The sequence below is a fragment of the Mesitornis unicolor genome, unplaced genomic scaffold (genome assembly GCF_000695765.1).
Source record: "Mesitornis unicolor isolate BGI_N332 unplaced genomic scaffold, ASM69576v1 scaffold7754, whole genome shotgun sequence".
Classification (NCBI taxonomy): Eukaryota; Metazoa; Chordata; class Aves; order Mesitornithiformes; family Mesitornithidae; genus Mesitornis; species Mesitornis unicolor.
Genome location: NW_010181994.1, coordinates 28,177 through 40,630, shown reverse-complemented (window position 1 = coordinate 40,630; position 12,454 = coordinate 28,177). Strand labels below are relative to the sequence as shown.

The 12,454-nt window shown below is 55.5% G+C and overlaps 1 protein-coding gene across 1 annotated transcript in view; it reads left to right on the top strand.

Moving 5' to 3' along the window:
• The first annotated feature begins 512 nt into the window (after positions 1-512).
• Positions 513-12,454, top strand: part of SLC5A10 (solute carrier family 5 (sodium/sugar cotransporter), member 10) — a 35,938-nt gene continuing 23,996 nt past the window's right edge. Inside the window, 7 exon segments of the mRNA XM_010183611.1 lie at positions 513-623; positions 1,286-1,357; positions 2,070-2,174; positions 2,804-2,863; positions 3,053-3,157; positions 8,635-8,740; positions 10,173-10,253. Coding sequence (XP_010181913.1) covers positions 513-623; positions 1,286-1,357; positions 2,070-2,174; positions 2,804-2,863; positions 3,053-3,157; positions 8,635-8,740; positions 10,173-10,253 — 640 coding nt within the window.

The window sequence follows — 12,454 nt, the reverse complement described above, 5'->3', positions numbered from 1 at the left end:
CGGATGTCCGTGTAACTCCTGTGTTTGATCATTGCTTTAGGATGTAGAAACCCTTGACTGTTCCCCATGTTGGCGTTTGGTTTGCAGCTGATAGAAAACTTCGGCAGTCTCTCATCCAGCAATGTCTGGATTTAAGGTGCCTCTGGGATCCTGTGCCCTGAGAGGCTGTGTCGCAGAAATGCATCAGCTGCAGGAGCAGCTGGGACCAGAGCCCACAGCTTCTTCCAACATCAATGCAGAAAACCCCAAGGAAATGAGGATTAAGCAGCTGCTCCTTTGTGAGACACCAAAATTAAGACGTGCTTGCCTGGACCACGGGTCCCTGAGGAAGCGGAGTGGGGAAACTGGAAGGGGAGGGAGGCAACGGACACCCAGGCTGCCCACCCAAGTGCCTTTGGAAGCAGAGCTCCTTGTGCTGGGTTGTTTAATGATAAATACCCTCATGCTGCTAACGAGTTACTGATTCAGGGGCTGTGTGTGAGGCTGAGGATGAAGGAGGAGGCAGAGGAGCAATGGAGGGCAATTCCACTGCTGGATCCTTCGCCCCCTCGCAGCAGTTCAGCGTTGCCGACCTTGTTGTCATCGTGGTTTATTTTTCCTTAAACGTTGCAGTGGGAATATGGGTAAGGGCTTTTCCCTTGTTCTCTTTCTGCTTGCTTTTCTGGTTAGGTTTTTTCAGGATTGGCTTTTCTGCACGGAATATTTTGAAAGCCTCTTAGTATTTTCCTGTTGTATTTCGCCCTCGTTCCATATTTTGTGTGGCGTGCTGCATTTGCTCTGTGCTGTCGGACAAACCCTCCACCCCTTTCATCCCCTATGGAAAGACTCCGATACCCTGAGGATTAACCACAGTGCAAACCTCTCCCCCAGCCTCCAGTCTGCTGGGCGTGAGCAGATTTCCTGCTTCTCTATTAAAGGCTGTAGAGACAAATGCCCGGCTTCACAGAAAAAGCCCTCAGCTCCCCGCGGTTTCAGACAAAGTCTCTCCAGAACCATTTATTCTGCCTTGCAGAAAAACTCGTAGCCAAAGCCAAGTCCCATTAGCCACCCTGTCTGCTCAGGATGGGTGCATCTACCATGCTTCCCCCTCTCGGGTGCCTCCTTTGCTGTTCATGGCTCCAGGTACTCGGGGTGCAGTCACCCTTTCGTGTAATTAAGCTGGAGTTGCAGAGCTCCCATTAATTATCCAGAGTCTCCTGTCTCTTGGCTGCTCGTCTGGGAGACTTTGGGTCTTGGTGCCGTGTCTGGGTTTGTAGGGAAGGGTGCTGATCTTTTCTCCTCCCAGTCTTCATGCAGGGTGAACAGGAACACCGTCAGTGGCTATTTCCTCGCTGGCAGAGACATGGCGTGGTGGCCAGTAAGTAGAGACCTCTGTCCCTTTTGGGACACCCTGGGCAGCACCGAATTCCCTCTTCTGCACCCCTGCTTCCCCCCACCCTGTCCACCTCCTCCTGCCAGGATTCATATCCTCAAAGATCCCTTCTCACTGCATGAAGGGAGCTGGAGCACCCTTGTTGGGTCTCCTCGTAGGCTGCTCTGATCTTGATGAGGGGTTCTTGGAGTCAAACACCAACCCCGTACGCTCCTGGTGGCTCCAGTGAGACGTGGGTGTCCCAGGTTGCTTTTTTTCCTCCTCTAATTTCAGTATGATCTTGACAAACTGGTTACAGGCCCTTCCTGTGTCTGGCACTGACAGGGCCACTTCCGGGCAGGGTGTGTGGCCAGCGTGGCAAATACAGCAACGCGTGGCTCTTCCTCATCCTCCTGCAGAGAAGAAATCCCATCCAAAACCCACTGGGGATACCCAGATGAGCTGAATGCACAGGAGTCCTGGTTACTGGGAGTGGTGTAGATTTGGTCATGCTTTCCTTTTAGAAGTAGTGAGGACGTCTGTGCTGTTTTGCTCCCATTCAGATGCTGTTTTCACCACTTCCTCTCCCTGAGTTGTCCCCTCGGGGCTGCGTTGCTGGGGGATGCTCCAAAGCTGGTCCAGCTGGGAGCTGATAACCAGCCCCCCCAACCACCCAGAAATCAGCCCCAGCAGCTTCTCCTCTGCTCCTCCTCCGCAGATCGGTGCCTCTCTCTTCGCCAGCAGCGAAGGCTCGGGGCTCTTCATCGGCCTGGCCGGGACCGGTGCTGCCGGGGGAATCGCTGTCACCGGCTTCGAGTGGAATGTAAGGAGCGTGTTGCCTAATTAAGTAAATGAGTTTCTCGAGTGGTGTGGCAGCAGATGGCCCATTTCACAGCAGCTTCACGCCAAGTCTCGAAAGGGTTGGGAGAAGTCACGCAGGGGGTAATTAGCGCAACCCTGTTAATTCAGCTGCTGCAGCTCATGTGTGGTGCACGTACAGTGAGTTTGGAGTCACCTCAGGTCCATGTGCTCAAGGAAAAGGACATTTGGGAGCAGAGCTTTCTAATCCAGCCCCTGCATGACCCCAACAGGGAGATGGCTCTATAGGTCACCCATTCCCTGCTTCCCCACATGTAGTATCCAAAGTCCTTGTGTTCTGCAGCAAGAATACTGCATGTGGCTTGCTTGGTGCTCAAGGATTCAGTGGGAAATGTCTGGTCAGGAGCTGAGGGGAGCAGGCTCCTGGTGACGAGGGTGCTGGGGGGTCTCCACCATGACCTTATGTCCCCGTGCATGCTGTCTGAAGCAATTTGGGGTGTAAATGTGCATCTGAGGGGAAGCCAGGGCCGGCTCAGGAGTGGAGGGCATGGTCTAGCACTGCAGTCGATGTCAAGCTGCAGCAGGATCAGTGGTTTTTTTAATTGGCTGTGCCATTTTCCTCCTTCCCAACAGGCGACGTATGCTCTTCTGGCGCTGGCCTGGGTGTTCGTGCCGGTCTATGTCTCATCTGGGGTACGTACACCTGCCCCGAGCCCACTACATGGTCCCAACCAGGTCCCCTGCTCCCCAAAGGGCTGTCACCACCGTCCTTTGAGACTCCTAAGCCCTGCTCTGGGAACACAGCTGTGTCCTGGCCTTCCCTGGGACTGTTCCCAAAGGAGGGGGCCTGGACGGGGCAGTGATCACTGTTTCCCCCGACAGATTGTCACAATGCCTGAGTACCTCCAGCGAAGGTTTGGAGGGGAGAGGATCCGGATGTACCTCTCCAGCCTCTCACTCCTGCTCTCCATCTTCACCAAAATCTCTGTGAGTAGCTCCATGACAAATCCACTGCTGATTTCCAGCAAGCGAAAGGTTATTTTGGGGCTCAAACCTCACGTAGCCAAGTCAGGGGAGAGCGGCTGCTGCAGGATGCTCCAGGAGGGAGCAGGATGAGAGGTGGGAATTCGTGGGCAGATGCTGCCTGCAACACCCCATGTGTTTGCAGGCAGATTCAGCAGCGATGCTCGTGTCCGGGTGACCACGACTGATGCGTGGCTGCGTGTCAGGGTTCCCAAACTCACGATGCACTCGCCTTGTAGCTGAGGTTGTGGATGAAATGTGCTCACAGGCTGTGCTGCATCATCTGGGTTTTTCTCTGTGCTCCGGCAGTGATGCTTTTCAGCATCCCCGGGGGAGACAGCAGAGCCAGAGACCAAACTGGGAATACATTAGTTGCTCTAGCACACGGGTTTTCTGAGGAAAAGAAGCCTTGCTGCACCTGTGATATGCCCAAGTCTGTACAGAAAGTGCCTGATTTTCAGGAACTTTTCCACAGGGATGCTTTCACCTCACTTTACCTCTTTCACAGCTCCCTGTGCGCAGCCCCTGCTCCTGCTGCCTGCTTGGTTACTGTGCGACGAATTTGTCTTGAGTTAAAGCAGCTAAAACGCCTGTGACACCATGCCTAGGGCAAAGCGGGGAGAGAAAGGCACAGACAGCCCTGGGGGCTGGAGGCGGAGATCAAGAGCAAACAGCTCGGAAATGTTCCGGAGGAGAAAACCTGCCGCAGGGAGCAATCCTGCTCCGCCGCCTCCGATGACCCAGGGTCTGCGAGGGCTCCTGCATTTCACCGTCTAAAGGAAATAACGCTTTTGCAGGTGACTGCCTGCAAGAAATGTGCTTTTTGTATGCGGGGCCGGAGCGTTTTCCCACGGCGAGGCGCTCGATGCCTGCCTGCCTGCGCTCACCAGCTCCGTGCTTCGCCAGCGCCGGCTTGGCTTGGCTCTGCCTCCTCCCCCGCGGCTTCGCAGCCCCGGGCTGAACCCTCAGGGGGTTCCCTGGGTCTCCCTGTGAGAGAGGAGGAGGATGGAGCAGCCTCTGAACAGGGCTCGCTGTGCACATCCATCAAGGGAGTCTCCTCAGTGCAAAGGGAGAGGCTGTGCCCGCCCTGGACAGACCCCAGCGCTGTGTGTTGTGATGTCCCCGGGTCCAGGAGACCCCCAGCTCCTTCCTGTGAGCCGCTCTTTGCCCTAAGGCAAGCAAGGCACGACGTTTTGGGTTTGAGACACAGGTTGCAGGAGGTGGCAGCCCTTCCCCTGCTCCTGCTGATGCAGGGATTCCAGCGTGGCAGAGGTGATGCTGGTGTCTCCACCAGTGCAGTTGTCACCTGTATTTACCCCCACAAAACCATGTCCTGTCGTGCTGGAGGACATTCTTCCCATAAAACTGATATCCTTCATACCCTTCCTATTTATGGCATTGAAAATCCCATGGCATTTCTCTCAACATCAGCCTGGTGGCTCCCAGAGCACCAGTTTAGGTGGTGAACCTGAAGGGAGATGCCAGAGCATCCGTGTCTGTGGTGTTGGTCCCTGGGTTCTGCATGAATCCCTGATGGCATTGAAAAGGAAAGGTTGGAAGCTGGGATAGGGTTTCTAGTGCTCTTGCTGGTCCGAATTTGAAGAAATCACTGCTGTTTTGAGAACTGGTTGGTTTTTGGGTCTTTTTCCAGACTCTTACAGAGCTCCCCTCTTCTCTTGCACGACACAGCCCTACCATGCCATGGAGTTGTGCTTGGTCCCTTTGGTTCCCAGTCTCTTTTCCAGTCCTTCCAGTCTCCTCTGGGCTTTGCCCAGGAGGGATGGATGTCCTGCAAGCTCATTTTTAGCTCTGGAGGCCGTGGTGGTGTCACCCCTTGCCTAACACCAGATGAACCCATAGATGACCTCCTCATGGTGCCTGCAGGGATGGGATCCTCTGCGGTTCTCCTGGTCCTGCTCAGCACAACCTCGTGTTTTCGAGCCCGCCGGACACTCCCGAACGCCTCTTCCTGTGCCTTTTCTCAGCCAGCGCCACCCTTTCTTTGGTCTGCTGAGTTTTTTTCTCTCATCTCTGAGTCACGCAGGATGCGATGGGAGAGGAATCAGCCTAATAAGGGGATTATCCTGGCATCTGGCTCCATTCACGGTAAATCCGACAAAGGCTGTTTCCAGCCATGGGTTGGGATGAATGTCTGCGCTGCCAAACCCAGTGTCCTGTCCCCGGTGGTGACCGCAGTGGGGAGCATGGGAGGAGAAGGTGAAATCTGGGACAATTATGCAGCGCTGTCACTCAGTGGGGGTTTCATTTGGTCCTCACTGGGGGCTGCCTCAAATCCTGGGACTCGCTGGGCTTTTGCTGCCTCCTCTCCCTGCAGACGCTGGGTTTATGGATGGATCCTCCAGGTTTTCCTGAGCTGAGACAGCGTCACTGTCGCTCCCATCGCTCTAATTTGGGGGCAGGGGAATGGCAGACTCTCCTCTTGCTGGAATTTACCCTTTGGTGGACCCCAACTTTCTGTGTTTCGTGGCTGGGTGCAGCAGGGCAGCTCAAAGCCCTGCTGAGAGATGGGATCCCCCCTGGGTAGGAGCATGTGAGGAGCTGTGCAGGCATCCTAGTCTTGATGAAAAGCCCCTGCGTCCTGGGTAACCTGTTCTGCCCAGGCTTCAGCTTCACTGATGGTTAAATCCAAGCTCTAAAGCCAGCTTTCATTGGGAAGGCACTAACAACATTGGGTAAGAACAAGTTTCCCAGTGAGGTCACTGGTGGAGGCAGGGATCTTGCTGGATTACGAGGCCTCACTTCAAAGGCTTCTCCTCTCCTTCAACAGTTGAAAGGACTCGTTTCATGAATAGGTCATGCCTGGTTTTAATTAGCTTGTTTTTGTATTTGGGATGTCTTATTAACCACTGGGTCACATGCGCCTTTATTTTTTTCCCACCCTAGCAGAATTACCAGGAAGGGAGGTGGAGATACCTCTGCTTCCTCATAGCAAAGGCTTAGACTCACTTGCAGACGATGGCAAAAAATGATTAAGCATTGAGAAAGCCAGGAGAAACAGTGATGAAATACCTTGTCCAGGGCTAAGTCTTGGCAGATGGGCTCAGTCATGGGGGCAGATGCTGAGGTGACAAGTGATGGATCTCTCCAAGGGACATTGGGAACTCCTGAAGACACCAATGATGGCACCGTACTGGGGAGGCTCCGAATATTTTGGCTTCCCACTTCAAGTTGCGTTGGGAAGAGATGGCTGAGGGCCTTTGGTTGGGGATTTTCTGCCTTGGAGTGCATGAATGGGTCAGTTGTCCTCTTGAACAAGGGCAGTTTGGTGGCATCAAGCTGTGGTTGGGTTGCATTTGTGGAGAAAAGGCATCTATTGAAGAGGAGCTGCTGGTGGAGGTTTTGGTGTAGCTGCCCCTGAGTTGGTTCCTCTTCAGGAGGACGTCCCAGGGCTGAATTGCCTCTCGTTGCTGCCAGGAGCTCTACTGGAGACATGACCAAGCCCAAGTGCAGCCAAGGACAAGTGGTACCTCCCTTGGGAATGCCAGGCGTGACCGTGGTGTGCAGCCTGGCCCAGATATCATGGAGCAGTCCCCAAATTATGATCCTCAAGATCATGGTGTAAGTGCTTTTCTGGTTGGCTTAATTTGTGGTTTAATCAACGCTGTGCTTAACGGTGTGGACTCATCTGCTAGGGAACGGGTTTTCATCTTGTGCTGAATTTCATGGATCCTGCAGGGATTTCGTGGCTGATGGAGCCCTGCTAGGTGGTCCACGTCTCGGTTTGTCCATCGTGTGATCCTGCGTGGTTCCTCTCCACCTCACGGTGATGGAGCAGTGCTGGGAGGAGGAGGAAGGGCAGAGCTGGGGGAAGGAGCTGCGATATGGGAAATAACTCCAGCCCTCCACGTTACTCATCCCAAGCGACTGCTCTCGCATGACCGGGCAAGACAGCCCTGCTGTTTGGGGGATGGTTTCTGAGAGGTGTGTGAAGAAAGATGTCAAATTGGAGCTGCTGTCTTGGCTGTGGGAAGCCGTCACGGCTCCAGGCGAGGGTGTGGAGTCAGTCTTGCCTCTTCCTGCCCCTTCTGGCCTGGTTTCCTACTCCAAACAAGGTTTTTTTGTGAAGATACAGCAGCTGAGCGCTGGGGATGGATCTCAGCTGCGGGTGGAGATGTGGTGGTGGTGTGGGCCCTGCCTGTTGCGCCTGGTCCTTTCCTCCCATGGCACCGTTGGCCCAGGTCCCTCCATCTCTGCTTTATGTCTCATGTCCATGAGGCTGTGACCGGACCTCCCTGTGTGGGTCTGGCCCTCCCATGAGTGGGAAATGGGGTCAATTTTGGGGGGTGTCAGGCATCTCGGAGCTTGGCAGCGGGGTGAGCTGCAGGCCTGCGCACACTCCTGTGGGCAGAGCCACAATCCCAGTGTCACTGTGGGATGTGACACTGGGGCTGGTGGAGGCAATGTGTGGGACACGGAGTTGTTCTGTCCTTCTGGGGCCAAGCAGAAACCCTGAGCTTCTTCTGGAGGCTTTGTGGGAGATTTTCCCAGTGATGTTGAGCAAAGAGGAGGAGGGCAGCACTTTGTCCTGCCCCACCAGCACCCACAGGGGCACAGCTCAAGGTGACGTGGCGCTGAGCTGTCCCATCCGTCACTGAAGGTGCTGCAGGTACCAGCAAGCACCTTGAAAAGTCCCTGCACCGGGGAGGAGATCCCCTTCTGCTCCCAGAAGTGTTTTGAGGCTGGCAGCCGCTCTCCTGACCGGTCTGACAGCCCAGACCGTTGGGCTGCAGCTGGGGAGCAGGGACCTGAGCCTTGGCAACCTCCATGCAGGCAGCACGGGTGCCAGGAGGGCGAATCCTGCCAAGAAGAACGGGAAAGACCAGCTACAACCACCCCCATGCATCATTGGCCCCATGGGGTGCAGAAACAGCTCAGTGTGCTGGGCTCGGGCTGCCTCCAAGGAGCACCCAAGGGTGCTGCTGTTTTGGTGGCCCCTTGGTTGGGATGAGGTGCCCCATCTCCAGGGCTTTGTGGAAAGCGTGGTGAGATGCCACCTGGAGAGCAGGGCACTGCCATCAGTGAGGGGAACTGGAGGTACTGGTGGCAGCAAGGGGGTCAGGGTCTGGTCCTGCAAAGGGCTTAGCATCTCTAGGTCCCTGCTTTGCTCTCAAAAGCCGTGGCAGTGCTGATGCCCCAAGTCATCCCATCTCCAGCCTTTATGTCCCACTGTCCCCATCCAACTGGGCCCAGTTGCAAATGACTGCTGGAGCTGCCTGCTCCACTCTTTGGGGGAAGGTGGCCTGTGACACCCATCCCAGTGTGACATTGCCACCTGCATGGGACCCCCTTTGGGAGGTGACCCCTGGCATCCACAGTGCCGTGTCCTTGCTGTACCCATGGTGCTGGCCGTGGCCCTGCCGTGCAGCAGCCCTTGGGTGGATGTCCCTTGTCCCAGCCCCTGTGTCTTCTTCCGTGCACAGACCGACCTGTACTCGGGGGCCCTCTTTGTGCAAGTGTGCCTGGGCTGGGACCTCTACCTCTCCACCGTCCTGATGCTGCTGGTCACGGGGCTCTACACCATCGCGGGTAGGTTGCTCAGCGTCTGCTGGCCTCAATCGTTCCTCTTTGGTTGAACCACACCACTTACGCTTGATTTGATTTAATTTCCTTTTGTCTCCTGGAAGATCTTTGGGGATTTGTACTAATTGGGGTTCATACTCCCTGCCCTATCCAGCCAGTGTCTGAGCATCCTTGAGTATCAGCTCCAGCAGTGACTCACTGCCTGAGCTCTCCTTTGTCATTACAGCTTTTAATCTGTAATTCACTCCTCCTCCATCACTTAACTAAACGCTTTCTTGTGTGTGTGTACCTATTTGTAAGGGCTCTAATCAGGGCTTCTCCCATTACAGGCCCATTACTGTGGCATCTACAATCTGAGAGCGCTTTACCCAACTCATTTCCCTCCCACTCCCTCTGCGAACCGTGCAGGGATATTTCTTCCCTGTGCCTTCCTGCTGTGGGACCAAATATTTTCCTGCAGGGATTTATCCATTCGGTTCCTTTGTGATTTGGAGCTGGAAATCATGGGTTCCTGGCTTGCAGCCCTGCCTTTGGACCACAAGACCACGTATCCCTACCCCTTTCAGTTATTATTTCGGCTGGGGTGTTCCCTCCCCTGTTAGCACCAGCAGTAAATTCCCCCTCGCTATCTCATGCCAGCCATTAAAACAGGAAGCAGTTTAGGTATATCCAAAACCTGGTGGATTTTGCAAGGCTTTGGTTTTGAGCAAATCCCAGCATGGGTTGTTTTTTTTTTTCCCTGCCCATGAGGCTCGTTGAGAAGTCGGGGATTTTGGGCAGAGGGTGTGATCCCTGCGTCACCCCCATGCCAGGAACATCCCTCTGTGTCTCAGGTCTCCCTGAATTAGTTTAATTAATCGAACCGGTTTAAATTCAAATTAATTGATTTTTGACCCATTTTCTCTAGCTCTGCTACTTTTTAATTGGGGTTTTTTTGGCTGGGTAAGCAGGTCTGGGTTTTTGCAACAGGAGGGAGATGTTGGGGTGGGAAGGGAGAAATGCTGCTGGGGGACCCTGCTGTGTGGCAGGGGGTGGGAAAACAAAACGGTGGGGTTGGGAGAAGAGCTGAAGGGGGCACGAAAGGGGAGGATTGGGGTGGTGTTAGGGAGAGGTGGGATGAAGGTGAGATCAATGAGCTGCTCGCTGGAGCACCCAAAGAGCTGGGGCTGGCTGGTGTCCTCCTGAATGCGTGGGGACATGGTCCTGTGTCCCTCACCCCCTGCCACCCCCTGGCTCCCTTGCCCTGGGTGGGATCACAGCCCTGCATCTATCGGCTGTGCCCCCCTCCCCATCTGCAGCACCGAGGAGCTGCTCCCCCTCACACTCCCACATCCCCCTTTACCGTGGTGGTGGCAGGACCAGGCTGTGACAGGGATGTCCCCATGAGCACGGGCAGCTTTACTGGGACTTGGTGACACTGTGCCTTGCTCTGGTGCAGGGGGGCTGGCGGCTGTCATCTACACCGATGCACTGCAGACGCTCATCATGGTCCTGGGAGCCATCGCGCTGGCGGTGAAAGGTAAGAGCTGGGTCAGCACAGATCTCCCTTCCACGGGGACCTCCGCTCCCCACTCGGGTTGTTTTGGAAATAAATAAAAGGACTCTGAGTAATTCAGTGGCTAAGATGCTCGGCAGGGCTTTGGCTCATGGCAATTGCCCAAAGAAAGTCTGTGATTCCCCTGTGCCATTCCTCTGGTGGAGATGCCGTGAAGCTTCCCCTCGGTCCTCCGTGTGGTGCCATCCCCAGCACCGGTGACCTTCCCATGGTCATCACCGCTCTGTGTATTTGCCTCTAGCCCACACGCTCTGAGAGACCGATCAAGCACTTGGCTCTGAAGCACCATTTCCAGTTTTGCTCAGGAAAACTTGTTGTGACATTGAGATGGGGTCTTCAGACCACTCAGGGACGTGCATGGCCTGAGACGGTGCCGGGACGAGACACGGCTGCAGGGCATTGCCTGGGGAGGCAGAGCACGGTGCTGTGCCTTCCTCCTGGTTGGAATGAGCATGGTTTATCCCCAGCCCTCTCTGAACACCCAGCGCTGTGGTGTCTCCATGCATTTGGCCGCAGAGCATCTTTGGGAGCTTTCATCAGCCGCCTTCTGCCATCGGGGCTCTTGGCCCTGAGGAGGAGGATGCAAAAAGTCAGGTCCCAGTTTCAAAGGCAGGAGTTTAACTACAGAGGACGGTCTCCTGGGATGGTTTCCACCATGTCCTGGAGAAGTCTGCTCAGGGGGGTGGGTAGGAAAGGCTTTGGAGCTCTGCTGTGGATGTGGGAGCAGCTCCAGCCCCGCAGGCAGCCCCATCCCTGTGCCAAACCAGGGCTTGCTCCTGGGCAAACCCTGCAGGCAACAAACTCTATGTACAAAACCCAAATGAAAGGATGGATTCTTCCCAGAGAAGGCTCAACAATACCAAATACCCCAGCAGAAGCAAGGAGCAGAGGAGCACGTTGCCTGTCTGAGCAGATCCACGGCTGTCCTTGCATTGGAGCTCGTCCTTGTCCTTGGACGTTGCCCTGGTGGTCTGAAGCCGTGGTTGGCCATGGGGCTCTCTCAGTCTTGTGTCTGCTCAGCTTGGCTGGGTGCAGCAATACAGAGCTGAGGAGGAGGGCAGGTAGGGGAGGACCTGGAAAATCCCCCCAGCCACTGCAGAGCCTGGCTTTTTTGGCTTTCCAACCTGGTGCCTGCAGGGAGGCGAAGGTGCCTGTGACAGGGGCTGATCCAGGGGAGCTAAAAGACAAGCTGCTGCTCACACTGGTTTTTATCTTGGGTCTTGGGAGACCTGAGGACCTGGTGCGGAGGCTGGTGTGCCTCGAGGTGTGTGGCTTTCTCCAGCCCTTGTCAAGCTCAGCTAATAAAGGGTACTCAATGTGTTTTACCATGTTTGGACCTTCAGACCCTAGCAGCTAATGCTCATCTGCTAAGCTGCAACCACTCCAGGTCTCCTCTGCCCGGATCATTTCCACCCTGGGGCTGCTGAAGGGACACAAAAACCTATTTCTTGGCTCCAAGGCCGCATCACCCTCAAGTTCTTGCCCCACTTATCCATCCCAGCGAGCGTAGGTGTCGTGACTTGCCGGCGAACACCTTTGAGAACGGAGCAGGCCCGCACCCCCGGGCGCAAATCTCTGCTTTCAGCACTCGCCCTCTGCCTCTGGAGAGCTTTTGTTGGTGCCCAACGCCCATGCAAAGCTTGGGAGTAGCCGCTGCCTGGATCAACCAAGCGCTGGAGCGGGGCCAGGGCTGCTTGCGCAAGAGCAGGAGGAGTTTACGAGCGCTGACTCCCCGTCATATGGTGGGGTGGTTTGTAAAGAGGGGACAGGGTGGATGATGCCCCTTTGCAAACTCCCCAGAAGCCTCAGGACAGGGGGATGTGCTGGGACAGGGATGCTTATGGGTCTTGCTTTGAGCCTCCTCTCCAAGTGGGTCCCAGAGCTTCTTCTCCAGAGCATCAGCAGCTGCTGTGGGTATGGGGGTGCCAATGCACCCCCCTGTTTATCTCCCCCATGGCTGCTGCATGGGTGGCCGTGGCACACAGGGGGAGCGGGGCGGGTGCCTCCCATCCCTCCCTCCTCCAAAAAGCAATGCTGCTGGCTCCAAAATTCTCCTGCCCGAGGCACCAGGGTTGCTGCAAGGAGGGTTCAGCCCATGCCCCCCAGGAGCGGGGAGGCTGTGGGGGGCCAGGGCAGGGCCCGGGGCTGTTTGGCAGTTGCTACTG